Below are 18,830 nucleotides of genomic sequence, written 5' to 3' on the forward strand. Positions count from 1 at the left end.
GAATCATTACAGATTGCACAGATTGCGGTATGTGACCACAAGCTGTTTAGAAAACCCAATGTATCAACACCCCATTTCATTTGCATAGGTTACAAAAGTTAAGGGGTGTGGTTGAATCAGATAACTGGTGTGCCTGCCTTTACTCTTGATTTAGAAAATCTGATGATTTTTAATGTTGGATGTGTTAACATTCATGGATAAAGTCTTTTTAGGTAGCATTGCATAATAATGGCTACCATTTTTTATACAAAATTGTGTGCTTCCTATAACAGACAAATTTTCTTGAAAAGCTAAGAAAACTCTATAAAGAACCAGTGCTTTTTTCCTTAAAAAATGTTTAGGGGTACTCTCATTTTCCTACTCATATCGAAATAGTGCCCCTCAAAGAAGCCAAGCTTAAATTCACAAAATGTTTAGGGGTATGCATACCCCTGCACCCCTCCCCCTGGAAAAAGCACTGTAAATAACTAAATATGAACTGTTCTTTTCAGGGATGCAGATTAACCATAAATTCTGCTGCTATCTGTAAAGGTTGCTAACAGCCTGGAATCACACATTTTTTCCAAGAGGAAATGAGACAACAATTAACGCATCAAATATTAGTGGTTTTCTGTCAAAATATGCTAAAACATTTGCCACAGGATTAATACAGAACTGTCAATTGAATCTCCCCTTCACCCACAATATGATTCGAAGACATTCTTTGTACTTGAAGGAGGAAGAGGAGGATGTGATTAGATCACAGGAGCATAGTGATGGTGGGCAAATGTCATTTCATGTATTTTTTCAGTACCTGAAAATTCAGTGTGGATACTAATCACTATGATGATGATGACGATGACGGTGATTATTATTATTATTATTATTATTATTATTATTATTATTATTTTAAGTACTTTATTATGGTCATAGACCAGCATAAGCAAAACATCTAAATAAATAGCATAACAGTATGAATCTAAATGAATAATTATTAAATAAATCTGAGCAAGAACCGAATGTAGATTTAAACAAATACATAGAATACTTAATTAAGCAAAGATAATGGGTGTGTAAAGGTTTATAAGAAAAATTAAAAGATCAGTTTACAGTTATATAGGATGGGCTTCAGAAGTGCGGATCTTACAATATGGGCCTTCAGTTTAGGATTTAATTGTAGCATAGACCATTCTTCATTGAATAATCATTATTACCTGTGTGTCTAGAAAAATGTGCAATTCTTTACATTAGCTTTTGACATGGTTTTCTTCTGAAATAATAATTGTCTCTATTCCCCAGCACTCCTATGACATGCAGAAATTAGTTTTATTGCCTATTTCCAGGCATGAATGTACGGTTTCAGTGCTAAGCACCAATTTGAGAGTAAACCACATTGAGCATAGCGGATCTTGCTTCTCAGTCACAATTGTTGGCATAGGTTGCAGTCCTGGGACTCTCCAGAGCAGTTTCTCCTATGTCTGTCTGATATTTCCTGGTCTGCAGTAGAACACAGGTGACACCACAGATTAAACTAGCTGGTTTGGTTGTTTCTTTAATGGCATCATTGGTCCCTGGTGCCTGCTAATTATATTGGAAGTAAAGCTCCCATTTGAGCCAATGGAAGCAGGTGTCAGTCACCCAGTCTGGATCAGGACTGTAGCAAGGGAAGGGTTAAGGCCCTCCTCCTGATAATAGTTTGACTCTGCCTGCTATTGACTACTTGCACTATTTATGCACTGCTGAAGTGATAGGAAATGTTCTGGTGTCCCTCATTTTGCTGATCCTTGGCAGCTTGTATCTCTTTATGCAGTGATGCCACACAGCTGATTTTTCCAGAGGTGATGTTGATGATGGCATACTAAGTGGCATTCCAGCATTCAGTGATTGCTTCTGTCCACTTAGCATCCTGACATAATTGCTGCACATACGTTCTGCTGCATGTGCTTCTGGAATCTGCTGAAGCAGAGTAGGAATTCATGGGAGCATGAGGATGTATCAGGAAAAGCAAAATACAGTGACTTATACTGTGTTACATGTCCTTTCTGGATTGTGACAATCATAATGTTCAAAACTGAATGTTCCTGTTCAAATGTTCTTCTAGAACAAGGGATGCCATGACTTTCTTTGTGCTGGAATTTTTTTTTTTTTAAAGCACTGAGCCAATAATATGTCGTAATACGTTTTCATATCTCGCATATTATCTTAAGGTTTGGCCTCTCATTCTGGTTTTCTTACACAAGATGCATTGGTGTGGGAAATGGGTAGAAAATGGGAGCAGGCTCAAATACTTTGTCAGTGTGATGGAGTCATGGCTCTGGTTGGTGGTCTCATTGCCCATAGACCTTCATCCTTCCCTCCTTCAGAAGAATAACCCTGGCCACTGACAAGTGAGTGGGGAAATGGAGGTTATTGCACAGGTGAAGTACAATTGTGGCCTTGTGTGCATATTATATCCCTGGATGGGTGAGTCTATGAACCAGCTCATTGTCTGTGAACTGGCCCATTGTGAATTGAGTCCACATAGTGGTGCATTGTGTTACTTTTGGCTATGACAGATATTAGCAATAAACTTTTCAGTGCAAATTAAGTTGTTCCCATAAATATGTTTCTAAGAAGAACTCTTTCCAATGTTCTAGCATCTCAAAACCAGGGTTACTTAAGGTGATTTATACAACGACTTTCTCCACCATGAATTGAGTATTTAAATGCATCTTATAGCAGATATCCATATGTATCCCAGTCTTGTGAGTGGTTCAGTCTTCAATACATGTCTTACCTGAAAGATTTTAGAACAGCTGTATTTGGAAAGTTAAACCAAGATCTCTTCTTTTCTTAGTGGGATTTCAGCTTGGATGAATATTTTCTAGTTTGCCCACCAGAGTGGCAACTCAGTTTGGGTGGAAAGTAGAAGAGAAGAAGAAGAGTTTGGATTTGATATCCTGCTTTATCATTACCCTAGGGAGTCTCAAAGCAGCTAACAATCTCCTTCCCTTCCTCCCCCACAACAAACACTCTGTAAGGCGAGTGAGGCGGTGAGACTTCAGAGAAGTGTGACTAGCCAGCCCAAGGTCATCCAGCAGCTGCATGTGGAGGAGCGGGGACGCAAACCCGGTTCACCAGATTACAAGTCTACTGCTCCTAACCACTACACCACACTATTAATATGTTATAGAATGATTCTAAGCCTCTCACTCCCTCTGGGAACAAGTGGTCCTAGGGTCATATTGGCAGACCCACACTGGATTTAGAGTAAGGTTACTCTTGTCAGCACTGTTTACAGGGTTTTTGGGAGGGCACTTTGCACCTCTTTGGCTTCCTGGTATCTATTGTGACTCACAGGTGGCCAGAGCAGGCTGGAAGGGCAAAGTCAACACCCCTAAAGCCACAGCCAAGCACCACTTTCAATGCCCACCTTGTCTTCAGTTGAAGAAAGGCCTCGATGGTCAGCTAATTCAGGCTTGCTTTGGCAGGCTGGAGAATGCCGAGGCTGAGAAGGTGGCCCTCGAAGAAGGCCAAGCCTATTGTCTATGACCCTTGGATTCAGGGAAGCTGGCTTAGCATGGAATCTCCAACTCTGTTGACACCTGCCAGGGCTTGAGATGCTAGTCCAGCCTCTGATTCAGGTGTGGGTCCCTTCCCTGGAGAAGTTTCCCCTTTTCAGAAATGGGATTGACCTGTCTGGGGTCCCTAACCACATGGAGTTTTCCACATTGGGGGCCCAGCCAGTCTTCTGTGGTTGCTAGACAGACTTCACTGGCATTGTCCACCCCACAGAAAAGGGGGTGTCACAGTGACCACTTCTTTGCTCTGCCAGTTACCAGGCATGGAGGCTACTGGGACTTGATGCTCCAGTTCCCATCCTTGGACAACCTTCAGTAAGACCAACGGTGAGTGAATCTCTGGTTCCTCTGCTGGCTCTACCTTCCATTGAGTCATTGGACACACCTGCACATGGTGGAGCACTGAAGGGTGGGGCGATGGTCAGGAGTCAGTCAGGAGGAAGGGCATACCTTTTCAGGAAACAATGGCCTCTTGGGGTTTTCACCACCTAAAGAGAGAATTTGTAAAGGTGTTTTTGTGGACCCTTTCTCCTTTCTTGGAAGGGGGTATGGGCAGAAGGAGATGATGTGGACCTGATATTGGAATATCGTGTACAGAGCCTATTCTGAGTTTGTGGGCAGAGAATGGCTTGCATATGAAGAGGCTTTTTGTATTAGGGCTGCCTTTGAATGTTTCCTATTATGGCATAAGGAGGAGGTGGGGATGTGGGTGGCATTGTGGTCTAAACCACCGAGCCTCTTGGACTTGCCGATCAGAAGATTGGCGGTTCAAATCCCCGTAACGGGGTGAGCTCCCGTTGCTCTGTCCCAGCTCCTGCCAACCCAGCAGTTCAAAAGCAGACAAGTGCAAGTAGCTAAATAGGTACAGCTGTGGCGGGAAGGTAAACGGTGTTTCTGTGCGCTCTGGTTTCCATCACGGGGTTCCGTTGCACCAGAAGTGGTTTAGTCATGCTGGCCACATGACCCAGAAAGCTGTCTGTGGACAAACACCGGTTCCCTCAGCCTAAAAGCAAGATGAGTGCTGCAACCCCATAATCGCCTTTGACTGGACTTAACCGTCCAGGGGTCCTTTACCTTTTTTTACCTTTAAGAAGGAGGTGGACCTATGGCTCACTCTTATCTGATCTGTAGGGACAGGACTGATAATGGCCATCTTCTGGCTAGGCAGGTTGCTCTTCCTTCACGTTCCCACAGGGTAGGAGGGGGGTTCAACCTTGTTTGCTTTGCTGGGAGTACAGTTAATGTGGTATCTGCTGAATCCCTGAAGGTTCATACCACTCAATTTCCTCAAATTAATCTGGACATCACGAATTCACAGAAACCTGCCCAGCGGTTGTTTGAAATCTGTGATGTTCTGATTGTGCGACCTAGCCACCGCCACCTCTTCCAGGGTGGCCGGAGCAGCCTCCATCATAGGCTCCTCCACCGCTGTGGCTGATATCTGCCGCGTCCATATTCACAGAAGCGGGTGCAACACATCCAAAAGCACACTTCTGGACGTAGGTGTCTCACTTCTGGTCGCCGTGGCAAGGCTGAGTAGGCTGCAAGAAGCCTGAGGCCCAGCCACCGCGGCACTGGAGAAAGAGCCAGCAGGGCGAAGGGTTGCGATGGTGGTGGTGGGGGAGAGCATGTGGTTGGGGGGGGGAGCGGGAGAAAGAGTGTGTGGATGTTGCGCTTTCCCTCCCAAGCTCCATCTTGGCATGGGGGGGGGTGGTCCTCATCCCTTCATGACTTGTCCCTGAGAAAGGTTCTGCTAAGGTAGTTTCTGGGATTCCCAGGGTAAGACGCTGGGACCATCAAGCACTATTCCTGGGAAAGGGCCCCAGCTCAGTCAGTGCAGCAGCTTTGTGACATCTGATGGAAAATTACCCCCCTCCCCAAAGGCAGACACCCTATATCTTAAGGAAGGGTTTTTTTAAAGTTTTGCATCCCCTGTGTTGGTCCATACTCCCCCCTTACTTTCACTCGTGATTCGAAGTTAATGGTGGGGAGGAAGTCCTTAGTGTCTCAGCCTTTGTTTTTGACAGATCACTGAAGTGGATCAGAGTGGGCACATATCATGGTATATGGCCTAGTGTGGTATTCTAGGCAGATCACCAAGTGGCAAAGCCAAACCTTGGGGCCAAGCTGTGCCTTAGGCAGTGGGCTTTGGCTGGATTGCCATGGCATGCATTGGGACAGGTTGCTCCTGACCCTGTTCCAGCAAGGGGGTGTGTGCCCCCCATGCATGTTTTGGTTGCCCATCTGGGCTTGTGGGATCACCAGCATCATAGAACCAACATGCTTAAGTCCACTTGATGCATGAAGGGGTTAATGGCATAGAGTAAGCTGTCCTGACAGGCTTAGCTAGGCCACTCCTCACCTTGGGAGGAGGGGAATCAAACCTATTGTTGTACCTCAGTCTATCTGAGAAGCTCAGTGTGTAAAGAGGTCTGAGCTAGTTGCTCCAAGCACCGATCTTGTCTTCAATGCTATTCAACACCCATACGGTCACTATGCGTTTTTGGAGCTGTGCCTGGATGCAGTGGTGAACGAGGATCTATAAATTGACCTTGAATCCTGGAAAGATGGACTTAGCAATGTCACCTTAGCAACAAAAGAAACCTTAGAACACGATTTGCTTCTCATCTCCCATTCCTGCTAATGTAACAACTAATATTTTTATTTTAAAAACTGTGGAATGCTATAAGTCTGAGAGTCCCCCTACAGAGCACTGGGTGGAGGGACTGAGCGTAAAGACGAATGAGAAATCGTCCCACTCCCAAATTAACTTAATTCACCCATAGTTCATCCAGCAATTATGGTAGCAACTTTCTGCGGTCGTTCAGAGATTTTTGTTCAGACGCACTAGTTGATTCCAAGCACTGGGGATACCAGGACCATTGTGAACATGTGTTGCTGCGTAGGTTTTTGGGTTGCTGTGTATTGCAAAATTGCTTCAGCTGCAGGATGAGCCTAGGATCCAACCTGTGTTATGTCAGTGTGAGCCCAGGTGGAGCAGCTGTGGGTTAGTTGCACTTCATTTCATTATGTTTGTCCCCCCTTCCATTCCAGGCTTCCTGTATCCGCATTTACTCAGCCATACATTGGATCCCTCTTGGGATCTTTTGCAGGTGTGCATCTCTGTGCCTTTTATTTCTCCTGTGACTCTTTAGACCCTACCCCCACCCAACTCCCCACCCCCCCGTTAGGCAAAAAGAAAGAATGAAAACATCCATGCATGCAAGACTTTTTATGAGTTTTCAGTTTCAAAAACATGTTAAGAAATTTCATTTAGACGGGATCTGTCAGAAGAAACTGTAGGATTGTATGATTTAAGTGAGAATGCAGAGTTCAACGAAGATGATGAACGCCCCAAGAGGGACCTCCTATGTTATTTCGGGGGGGGGGCACTTGCAAGAAGCGACACACGCTTGCATAATTTCCTATTTATTGCATCCTTGTGATTTCACTACAGCTTCACAGGTGATGTTCTTATCTCTATATTTTCAATGATTGGCTAAAAATGAAAAGGACAAGAACACATCAGAGTTAACACCTCCAAGGATTCAAACTCCGGGGACTTTTTCATTTTTAGTTGACATAGTGGAGTTTAAGATCAAAACTGAAAGTGATTTAAAAGAAAAAGAAGAACATGTAAAACATTATTTAGCAGTTTGTTTTAATGAATGTAGGAACTGAATTAGTAATTAGTTTAGCAATCCTGGCTGTAACCCAGAATAAATTGGGCAAGTTTGTAAGGGTGGATGTGCAGGTCATGAGAACATTTACATAGACATCCTGCAACCACCTACAGAATAAGGAAGGTTATGGGGTCTACAATCTTGTGCACATCTACTCAGGAATAAGCTTCCATCAAATTTACTGGGACCCATTCTTATTAAGTGCCCTTTCTAAAGTACAAAAAGGCATTATGATAATATTTGAAGTTATTTCTACTCACTGCATAATCCATTGTCGCATGAGCCACGGCAGTCCCCACAAGGTGACCCAGACTTATATGGGGTTTGAAGTGATCCCATCATGTTCCCTCTGGAATGATAAATAAGAAGTAAACAAACAGGGATACATTTGTGCTTTCTGTTCTCAATTAGAAAAGCATTTATGCATATTTTTAGAAAGCTGCTTTAGTCTACTGTTATATTAACCTTTTGTGTGTTGTAAATTATTGTTCTTAATTTTTCCTTAATTTTATTGTTCAAACTGCTCTGACATTTTTTGACAAGCAAGCAGTGCACACATTTTTGAAATGAATGTGAGGAATAGGTTTGCACACTGGGTTTTGCTGAAGCTCCAAGCCTAAAATGAATTGAGCTCATTCAGGTGGATTGGGGCTTCGGCTGAGTCGGGTGGAGACAAGGCCAGCTGGGCAGCTGGGAGGAGGAGACCACTTTCCAGCAAGGGAAGACATTCATGCACTGAAACTGAGCAGGACTGAACCCTCCTGCCTCTGCAATGCAGCTGCCAGGGTAGGATGCAGAGAAAAGGAGGGGCAGCAGCTCCTTCTGCCTCCCAGATATATTGGCCTATTGTTCTAGTCAGATGCAGGAAAAAGGAGACTGGCCAACTCACTCTTCAACTGAAAAAGTCTGGGAAAATTTGGAAGTAGGTTTATGATGAGAAATTAGTTTCTAACATGTACAAATCATTGTTAGGCTGGGAAACAAAGGATGAAATGGTTAAAATAACAATGACTAATTGTGCTAAGGATGTTGGACATAATATAGATATGGCTGCCTGGGAAGAGCTTTGGAAAACAGGAATGAAATTTACAGCATGTTATGGCTTAAAAGAAAATTATTACAAGATGATATATAGATCATATTTAACCCCAAAGAAACTAGTTCAAATGTACAAAAATGTATCAAACAAGTGTTGGAAATGTAATGACTGTGAGGGGTCATCTTATCATATGTGGTGGACCTGCAGGGAGGCGAAGGCCTTTTGGGACGTGATATATAATGAAATTAAGAAAAATAAATAAATTGGCTTTTCCCAAGAGGCTAGAATCCTTCCTACTGGGGATACTAGACAGAAAAATCCCAAAGGAAGCCTCAATGGTATTTATGTATGTGACTACAATGGCAAGGATTCTCAATGCACAGAAATGGAAGGAGGAGGGAACACCCTCAAAGGAAGAATGGTTGATGAAAGTCTGGGAATACGCGGAGATGGCAAAACTGACAGCACTGATAAGAGACACAGATTTCAAATCCTTAAAGAAGACTGGAAACCCTTTCTAGTCTACAGTGGTACCTTGGGTTACATACGCTTCAGGTTACAGACAGAAATAGTACCTCGGGTTAAGAACTTTGCTTCAGGATGAGAACAGAAATCGTGCTGCAGCGGTACAGCAGCAGCAGGAGGCCCCATTAGCTAAAGTGGTGCTTCAGGTTAAGAACAGTTTTAGGTTAAGAACAGACCTCCAGAACGAATTAAGTACTTAACCTGATGTACCACTGTATTAAAAAAATTATTCCCCATATGCAAAGACCACATTGGGGTTTGAAGTGTCAGAAAATAGCCGAATATATTAAGAAACATGTTAAAGAGGGTGAAATTATATAAGACAGAACCTTAAAATGCAATTGTATGTAATCTGGGTTACAAACATCTATGTTTTGTGAATGGGAAGTCACTAGTTTTGTGACTTCCCTGCCTATTCTCCTGAGGAATATAACTGTGACTGCTCCTGTGAACGAGGAAAAAATTGGGCTGAATGAAATAAGCCTCCCAGAATCTCTACACTAGTTGTGGGTGGCAAATGGAGGTTTTCTGCCAAATATTTTCTGGGGTGGCACGGGATTTCCCCAGGATTTCAGAGCTGGCATAAGCAACTTGATATGGTTAAGGTCTGACTGGATCCACCCTGATGGTGAAGTTAGGGAGTCCATTTCACTGAATATTCAGTGCAATGAACATTCCGGAATGAAAGTCTTCAACTGTTTAGGAGGATCCAAAGGGAGCGGGGGTGGGGTGGGGTGGAGGTTTCCATAAAATGTCAGAAAATTCTTTTCTGAGGGGTTTTGACTTGGTCATTAAAAAAATAAATCCACTGCTGCTTCCTTATTTTTTAGGCAAATAGCCCAAAGGTAATAAGGACTTTGTTGTTTTTGTTTTATGGTTGGTTGGCAGCCATTGAAATGCAGAGTTAATACAGTACTAGCGTGCTGCCCAAGTGTCCTGTGGCTCTTATGGGGGTTCTTTTATTCAGGTGTTTTTTTTTTGTAATATATAAAAGGAAAACGGATATGAAACATAAATCCTTTGGAGACTATGGGTAACAAACGACAAACAAACAAGCAAACAAACAAACAAACAAACAAACAAACAAACAAACAAACAGATAAATAAATAATACATACGCAGGACAGTACTGGCAAACGTAGAGGTACTTCATTCTGCTTTGAGGACAATGGGCATCATAACAACCAATTAGGTGAGACTTGTGCCAAACCACCTGTAAGTATAAGAACATCCACACAAGAAAACATATTGGAATCTGTTTCCGTGGCGAGCAAGGAAAACATACCGTACATTTAATAGCTTTTTTTTTTATTAAAATTTTTATTACATTTTCAATTTACAGAAAAAAGAAAAAAGAAAAAGAAAAAGCGATCCAACTTTCAAAATGCATTTTTACATTATTAACTGGACTTCCCCACATCTCCCTCACCCTGCGTTCCTTACAATAAACATGTCAGCAAATTATTACCTTATTTCGTGTCTTATTTGTATCTTTCAAAATATTTTACTTCTAGATTTAAAGTACCTTTTTTCAAATATTTATGCTTTAGAATAATACATAAAATAACTTTAAATTTCACCTTTTTCTTACTTATAACTTAATTTTCTATTTTCCCAATCTAGTTGCAGGAGCAAGAATTTCCAAATCATGCAGATTCTTAACATTCATACAACTTATAATGTTTTTGTAAATAGTCCTTAAATTTTTTCCAGTCTTCTTCCGTTGTCTCTTCTCCCAAATCTCGAATCCTGCCAGTCATTTCTGCCAATTCCATATAGTCCATCAACTGCGTCTGCCACTCTTCCAGCGTGGGAAGGTCTTGTGTCTTCCAAACTTTTGCAATAAGTATTCTTGCTGCTGTAGTTGCATACATAAAAAATGTTCTGTCCTTCTTTAACACCTTTTGGTCCACTATGCCCAGGAGGAAGGCCTCTGGTTTCTTAGGAAAGGTGTACCTAAACACCTTTTTTAACTCATTGTAAATCATTTCCCAGAAGGCCTTCACTTTTGGACACGTCCACCAAAGGTGAAAGAATGTCCCCTCAGCCTCCTTACATTTCCAACATTTATTATCAGATCGATGGTAAATTTTTGCTAGCTTGACTGGGGTCATGTACCACCTATATATCATTTTCATAATATTCTCTTTCAAGGCATTGCATGCCGTAAATCTCATTCCAGTGGTCCATAACCTTTCCCAGTCTTCAAACATAATGTTGTACCCAATATCCTGAGCCCATTTTATCATGGCTGATTTGACTATCTCATCCTGAGTGTTCCATTTAAGCAGCAAGTTATACATTCTCGAAAGTACCTTAGTCTTAGGTTCTAACAGTTCTGTCTCTAGTTTCGATTTTTCCACCTGGAATCCTGTTTTTTTATCAGACTTAAAGACTTCTTGAATTTGAGCATAGTGAAACCAATCTTGCACCCTATTCTTTAATTTTTCGAAGCTCTGCAGTCTCCAGTTGTCTCCTATTTTTTTATCATTTCCCAATATTTTGGCCATCCGACCTCCATATTGAGTCTTTTTCTAGCCTTGGCCTCCACTGGTGATAACCACCTCGGGGTTTTACTCTCTAATAAGTCTTTATATTTTGTCCAGACCGCGAATATAGCTTTTCTGACAATATGGTTTTTGAACATTTTATGAACCTTTACCTTGTCGTACCACAAATATGCATGCCACCCAAAAGCATTGTCATACCCTTCCAAATCCAAGACATCAGTGTTCTCAAGTAATAACCACTCTTTCATCCAGCAGAAAGCCGCAGCTTCATAATATAACCTTAAATCTGGCAGGGCAAACCCCCCTCTCTCTTTGGCATCCGTTAGTATTTTAAATTTTATTCGGGGCTTTTTGCCCTGCCAGACAAACCTAGAAATATCTTTCTGCCACTTCCCAAAACACTCCACTCTGTCTATGATCTGTAGGGTCTGAAACAAAAATAACATCTTCGGCAATACATTCATTTTTATAGCTGCAATTCGGCCCATCAAGGAAAGTTTCAATCTTGACCAGATCTCCAAATCTTTCTTAATTTCTGACCAACATTTTTCATAATTATCTTTAAACAAATTCAGATTTTTGGCAGACAGGTTTACCCCTAGGTATTTTACTTTTTTAACAACATTTAATTCTGTCTCTTTCTGAAACTCATCTATTTCCAAAGATGTCAAGTTTTTCTCCAAAACCTTAGTTTTTTGCTTGTTCAGTTTGAACCCTGCTACCCGACCAAATTCATGAATTAACTCTAACACTCTCTTCGTACTAGATTCTGGCTCCTGTAATGTTAAAACCAAGTCATCTGCGAAAGCTTTCAGTTTAAATTGTTTTGCTCCGACCTGTATTCCTTGTACCAACCGGTCTTCCCTAATCATGTTCAAAAGCACCTCCAGAACTGAAATAAATAACAGAGGGGATAGGGGGCACCCTTGTCGTGTTCCTTTTTCAATTTTAAATTCTTCTGTCACCACATTGTTTACAATTAACTTTGCTTTCTGCTCTGAATAAATTGCTTCTATTCCATTTTCAAACCCCCGTCCCACTCCCATCCCTTCCAAATTTTTCTTCATAAATCTCCAAGAAATATTGTCAAAGGCTTTCTCCGCGTCAACAAAGATTAACACCGATTTTGTATTAATGTTGGTTTGCAAAAGTTCCAAAATGTCAATAATATTCCTAGTGTTGTCAGACAAATGTCTTCCTGGGAGAAAGCCTGCCTGGTCCTTATGGATTACTTCATTTAATACATTTTTAAGTCTACTCGCCAAAATGTCTGCAAAGACTTTGTAATCCACATTTAGGAGTGAGATGGGACGGTAGTTCTTTAGTTGAGTCTTTTCAGTTTCCACTTTAGGGATCAATGTGATGAAAGCTTCTTTCCACGATTCCGGTGCCTTCTTCCCCTCCAAAATCTGGTTGCATACCTCCATTAGTGGTTGTATCAAATAGTCTTTCAACGTCTTATAATACTTGGAGGTAAGCCCATCCGGACCTGGAGATTTGCCTATTTGCATATTCTGAATGGCATTCTCTATTTCTTGTTGTGTTATTTTGTGATTCAGGATTGTTCTCTTTTCCTGAGCAAGTTTTGGTAGTCCATTTGTTTCCAAAAATTGGTCTATCTCCTTCTCCTCTTGTGGCCCTTGGGTATAAAGCTTTTTAAAATATCTCTGGAAACACTTCCTAATTTCTTCTGGTTTCTGGATATTTCTCCCTTCAATCTCTAGATTGGTGACTGTGTTCAGTTTTTGTCTCTTTTTCAATTGCCATGCCAAGAGTTTTCCACACTTATTGGCTGATTCAAAAGATCTTTGTTTCATTTGTTTGATTTTCCACTTGACTTCTTGATTTATCAATTTCGCATACTGTGCTTGGTAGAATTTGATTTCTCTCAAGATCTCCTTCGATTTTGGTTTGGATCTCAGCTTTTTCTCTCCATCTCTTATCTTCTCTAAAATCTTATTTTTTTTCCCATTCCAGAGCCTTTTTTAAATCGTGTTCTGTTGTATCAGAAACCCTCGCATGACTGCTTTACTTGCGTCCCAGATTGTTCTTTTTTCCACCGTGGTACTCAAATTAATTTCAAAATAATCTTTCAAGGGTTTTTGGGCCTTCTTCACAATCTCCTGATCTCTTAATAGTGTGTCATTCATTTTCCATCTAAAGGAGCCGGTTGTTGTTAGTCTTAATTCCATTTTCATGGCATTATGGTCGGAGCAGGTTTTTGGGCAGATTTCTACTTTTCTAGTCATAGGTGCCAGCCTTCTAGATATCCATATTTGGTCTATTCTTGTCCACGACAGATGAGCTTCAGAGAAGAAAGTTCCTTCTTTACCCAGGGGGTTTTTTGTCCTCCAAATATCAATTAAGTCCATATTGTCGGTTAGTTCAAAAAAGGTTTTAGGTAGTCTGCCGTCTTTTGTTAAACTTTGATCTTGTGACTTATCCATATTTGTAGAGACAACTCCATTCATATCTCCCATCAAAATGATGTTAGTATAGTCTAAATAATCCAAGATTGTCTCATGCAGTTTCTTATAAAATTCTGATTTCCCCTCATTCGGTGCATAAATCCCTAAAATCAAAAAATTTTCTCCTTGGAACTGTATTTCAATAGCCAAAATCCTTCCTTGTTCATCTTTAAATAAAAATTTTGGTGACAGGCTCTCCTTTGCATAGATCACCACTCCTCTTTTCTTTACTTTGTCTGATGAAATGAATTCTTGGCCTAATCTTTTGTTAATCAAAACTTTTCTGTGGAGCCTAGTCACATGTGTTTCCTGCAAACAAATGATGTCCAATTGTTCTTTTTTCAATATGTGAAAGATTCTTCTTCTTTTTTCTGGGGAATTTCCACCATTTATATTCCAGCTAAACAACTGCAGAGACATCCTGGTTCAAGCTATGAGTCCTGTGGAGGTGTCTTTTTCTTTGGATCCTCTGGTCCCGGGGGTGTAGCATTTAATAGCTTTTTTTAAAAAAAAACAACCAAAATACCATCACTTTGTGTTGTGTCTAATTGAAGCACCCTCATTTTTCCCCTCAGGGAAAGGAAGTTTGAATAAGCTGTGAATGAGAATGGCATCCGAAGAAAAAACAGAAAGAAAGGCACAGCAGAGATAAGGACTATCTGAACAGAGATAAGGATTATCTGAACTTCTGTGTGAAAAATATGGAAAAAGTACTGGGTGAAACGTGAGGGGAAAACCCATCTCTTTTCGGTTTCCTTTCTTCCTTCTGTGACGTCCCAGGCAGCAGCAAGCCAAGATGTGAGTGGGCTGTCAGGCATGGATTGACTAGCTGAACCATGAGCTTGAGAAAGATACAAAACGGTGTTTGAGTTACCTGAGTGTAATGACCAGTTACAGCCCCTGGACTGACTGCTCCAACACCGTACTTGAAATCTTTCACCTCGTTGTACCAAGCTTGAATCACGTCATTCCATGGAGTAGCGTGAGATGATGCATATATATTTTCACCACATGAGATGCCATCTATAAGTTGAGATGGGAAGCATTAACAAAACTCATGATTCCTGATCTAGGAAATTCTGTAAACAAGAGGAGTCATGCAATGCTTCAGGGGAACATGCTGCAACAGGTAAAAGCTTGTTTATTCCAAGCAGAATTTGTCCCCCCCACTCACAAATCTGTCTGGTTACCTAGTTGGTTAAAGCTACTCACATTTGAATGCAAAATAATTATTCTAAAGCAAAAGGTACACCTGTTTTGTTGTTAGCACATGTATATTTGCCTTTAAATGTCTTTTCTAAAAGGCACTCGCTCTCTGGGGGTTTTAGAATTACTGCAGTGGTGTGTGGTCAGTGGACTAGGCAAGACCCCATAAGAGTTCAAGAGCCCTCCTGACACCTTTCCAAAGCCCACCTGGCATCTTGTCAGAGGCCTGGCGCCTCCTTCTCAAAGCCCAGGAAGCTTCTGCCCAGCTTAGGGATGGAGGCGCAATGCTCACGTGTGTGACATTGTGGCGTCGTAATGTCAAACATACAACATCACCCCAATTGCCCTTGCAAGCTGTCACCTCTTACCTTAACTTTACCTATGAAAAATTTCACTGCTTGCCACTGAGTTATTGTATTGATCTCTATCTCTATCTCTATCTCTATCTCTATCTCTATCTCTATCTCTATCTCTATCTCTATCTCTATCTCTCTCAGTCTCCAGTCTCCAGTCTCCCGTCTCCCGTCTCCCGTCTCCATCTATCATCTCCATCTATCATCTCCATCTATCATCTCCATCTCTATCTCTATCTCTATCTCTATCTCTATCTCTATCTATCATCTCCATTTCCTTCCATTACTGTGATTAACAAGGCAGAGATATTGAAGTTCAAAAGCAAAATGTTTCAGGTTTCACCTTCTTTAGAACACCTGAGGGAGGAGGAAGCTGCAGTGTACTGGTCCTCTGTGCTTAAAAAGTTATATGTATCACAGGTGGACACAGTGTGTGTCGAGGCAAAGCTTAGCTGGTGAGAATGGCATGTGGAATTCTGACTTCAGATGTTAGGGAGAATTGGAACATTCCTCTCCATTGTTCCTCTTTCTGTGGGATTCCTCGAGTATTTTTAATATTATGCTCAGAATGACAATTGTGGAGTCAGTGCAACAATTGTGAATGTATATTAGATGTGGGTTAGATTTTAGATCACCCTCAATTTTTTGCACAGTGCTTACTGACAGATGTACTTGCCGGCAACTCTTTGGTTACTTGGGCTGTGAGCAAATTGACAGTTGCTTGCCCAGCGTTTTGCATTCGCTTCAGCAGCCGAATTCCATCTCTAAATGAAAAAAAAAGTAGTAAATGTGTGAATGGACACATTCTCTAAAAATGGAGAACATCATATACCTCTGATTTCTTCAAAATTTCATGTTTTCTGTTCTAGAATCAGTCACCAACTTCAGTCCCTGGATGATCTTAAGCATTGTTTAGCATTACCTTTGCCTGACTCATGCCAGCCATGCTTAATGATAGTAAGGTAAAAAAGGTAAAGGACCCCTGGACAGTTAAGTCCAGTCAAAGGTGAATATGGGGTTGCTGCGCTGATCTCACTTTCGGGCTGAGGGAGCCGGCATTTGTCCGCAGACAGCTTTCTGGGTCATGTGGCCAGCATGACTAACTGCTTTTGGTGCAACGGAACTCCGTGATGGAAACCAGAGCACATGGAAACGTCGTCTACCTTCCCGCAGCAGTGGTACCTGTTTATCTACTTGCACTGGCATGCTTTTGAACTGCTAGGTTGGGCAGAAGCTGGGACAGAGCAATGGGAGCTCACCCTGTTGCATGGATTCAAACTGCTGACCTTCAGATTGGCAAGCCCAAGGGGCTCAGTGGTTTAGACCACAACGCCATCCACATCCCTAGCCAGCTTTTAAACCCTGGTTAAGATGGTGAGTTAGGTGCTCTCAGCTACTCATTGGGATGTGCACACATTACCATTTACTTGGGTTCCAGTGCACCCCAACCACTGGGCTTTGAATCTATGGATGCACAATGTTATTCATATTCCAAACGTATGCTGCCATTTCTTGTGCTTTGGTGTGTTTCCCTCCAAGTCAAATTTGGCCTCATGCGAGCATTGCAGCCTTGTCCCACTTCTAGTGAAGCCCTGGTGTGTACATTAGAGACACTGATGTTTACTTCTGGGGTGGTGGCCCTACATGTCTGACATCAGAGTTCCCCCGTCTCCCTCCTCCCACACCTCTCTTGCCAGGAGCGCCCCTTCCTTTTCACAGAAGACAGCCTCCATTCCACCTGCCACAGCTGCTTGCTGGGGGAGAAAAGTCTGCATGTTTAGGCAAAGTTGTGGTGGTGAGGCTTGGGCCACAGAACTCAGGACACATTGGACTCAGCTACATTAGTACAGAAAAAGCGTTTAAAATGTGTTATAACACTGTGACCCCAGATGACCCTGTAGAATTCCATCTTTCGCCAACATGATTTCCCATTATGAGGTTTACAACACGTTTTCCTGAAATGCTTTTTTGAGGTGTGTAGATCCAGCCATAGCATACCCTCCAACTTCTTCTAGCCTAAATCCGGGGCACCCACCCAGGCCCACCATCACCACTGCCACCCCCACGCAACTTCCCTGCTCACCCCACACCCACTCAGGCCACTTCAGCACGCCATTGCTGCCCCCCCGGCTGCCTTAACTTGGCTGGTTGGGTTTTCTCTCCGCCACCTCGGCTGCCACCACCGTGAGGTTTTTTTTGTATGCTTATTCTTAGATCTTATTAGGACTTATGTGGGGAATATTTAATTTTGTTGTATATGTCTGGATGTGTTTTATTCTTTGCTTATGACAAATTTTGTTATATTTATCTAATTATGTAAATTGCATTGAGCATGGCTTGAACGATGGAATAGTGACATATGCATAAATGATGATATGCAAATATGTGCCCACGTTTTGTCCTCTTCTGTCTTTTCTAAAACAATGTGTAAGTGGCATTCAAGCTGTTGTTGAATCTAGTCCTATCCTTGAAGATTACTATGAGAGGGTGAAGAACAAAGGTTTTCTGCCTGCAAGGAGGTGTAGTATCCCTGGAAAGCCTTTGCAAGGCCCCTGACCTACATGAATCGGGCCTCTTCCTTGCTTACCATCTTCAGCATGTTGCTTGCCGGTGGTTTCACTCCTCTCCGCAGGGCATTGTGCTTGTCAACAATCTGATTCCGCTCAGCTGGTCCAATTCCTACTGCATGTGCCTGAAGTAAAAGAACGAGTAATATTCCTCTTGTCTTTATTTATAGGATTATTTTTCATTATGCTAATATAATTTTACCACTGTTTCTCTAAGAATCATGAAAAAGTGCTTTGTAGGCCCCATTTGCCTCTGTCAGGCTGCTCTGACCTAAATGAAATCTGAATTGTAAACTGTTGGATAATGCAGTGCCACCAAACTCTCTTTGGCGTATTCTGGATCAGTGGTGCCGGCTTGCGCCTGCAACTGTGGGTGCCTGAGGCTGTGCACTGTCATCATGCCCTTCTGGTGTGTGAGCTCTATGTCACCCCCCACACATGCTGACGTCACTCATACGCGTAATGCGGGTGCAGTGAGGTAGTGCACACACACCAGGGGCACGATGACATAGTGCACATGTCCCCCGCAGCATGCATGCGCAACCGAGCCTGGCTCCCTCATTTAAAATGTTGTGGGAGCCATGGCACCAGGGCCCTGGGCACCCGACACCTATGCTTTGGATAAGTCTACAGTTACTGAAAGAAAAAAGAGACTTGCCATTAGTTTAGTGGAATTGAAAACCACAACATCCTTAAAGAATCAAGATTCAATCAAGTTTTTTGTTTTTTAAAAAATACAGTTACATTTGTTTGGACTTCCCCTTAAGTATGATATTTTTCAAGTTCATTGTGTTCCTGGATGAAGCAGTAAAACACATTTTGACTGATTAAAGAGAATATTTTGGTTGGCCCAATCCAATCTTAGATTTGAAAACAACCCAACCAATTTTAGTAACACTTTTTCGCCTACTGTTTTAAAGGGGAGAGAGTTAGGCATGGA

At 42.0% G+C, this 18,830-nt stretch overlaps 1 protein-coding gene across 1 annotated transcript in view; it reads right to left on the reverse strand.

Moving 5' to 3' along the window:
* Positions 1-6,921: 6,921 nt before the first annotated feature.
* LOC309338635 (cysteine-rich venom protein helothermine-like) overlaps positions 6,922-18,830 on the reverse strand; it is a 46,670-nt gene continuing 34,761 nt past the window's right edge. The window contains exons 9-14 of the mRNA XM_081855964.1: positions 17,911-18,015; positions 15,667-15,775; positions 14,639-14,787; positions 9,905-9,999; positions 7,483-7,571; positions 6,922-7,038 (exon numbers count right to left, since the gene is read on the reverse strand). Coding sequence (XP_081712090.1) covers positions 7,028-7,038; positions 7,483-7,571; positions 9,905-9,999; positions 14,639-14,787; positions 15,667-15,775; positions 17,911-18,015 — 558 coding nt within the window. The 3' untranslated portion in view covers positions 6,922-7,027. The remainder of the gene's footprint in view (positions 7,039-7,482; positions 7,572-9,904; positions 10,000-14,638; positions 14,788-15,666; positions 15,776-17,910; positions 18,016-18,830) is intronic.

This window comes from Podarcis erhardii (genome assembly GCF_964252035.2).
Source record: "Podarcis erhardii genome assembly, chromosome: 3".
NCBI lineage: Eukaryota > Metazoa > Chordata > Lepidosauria > Squamata > Lacertidae > Podarcis > Podarcis erhardii.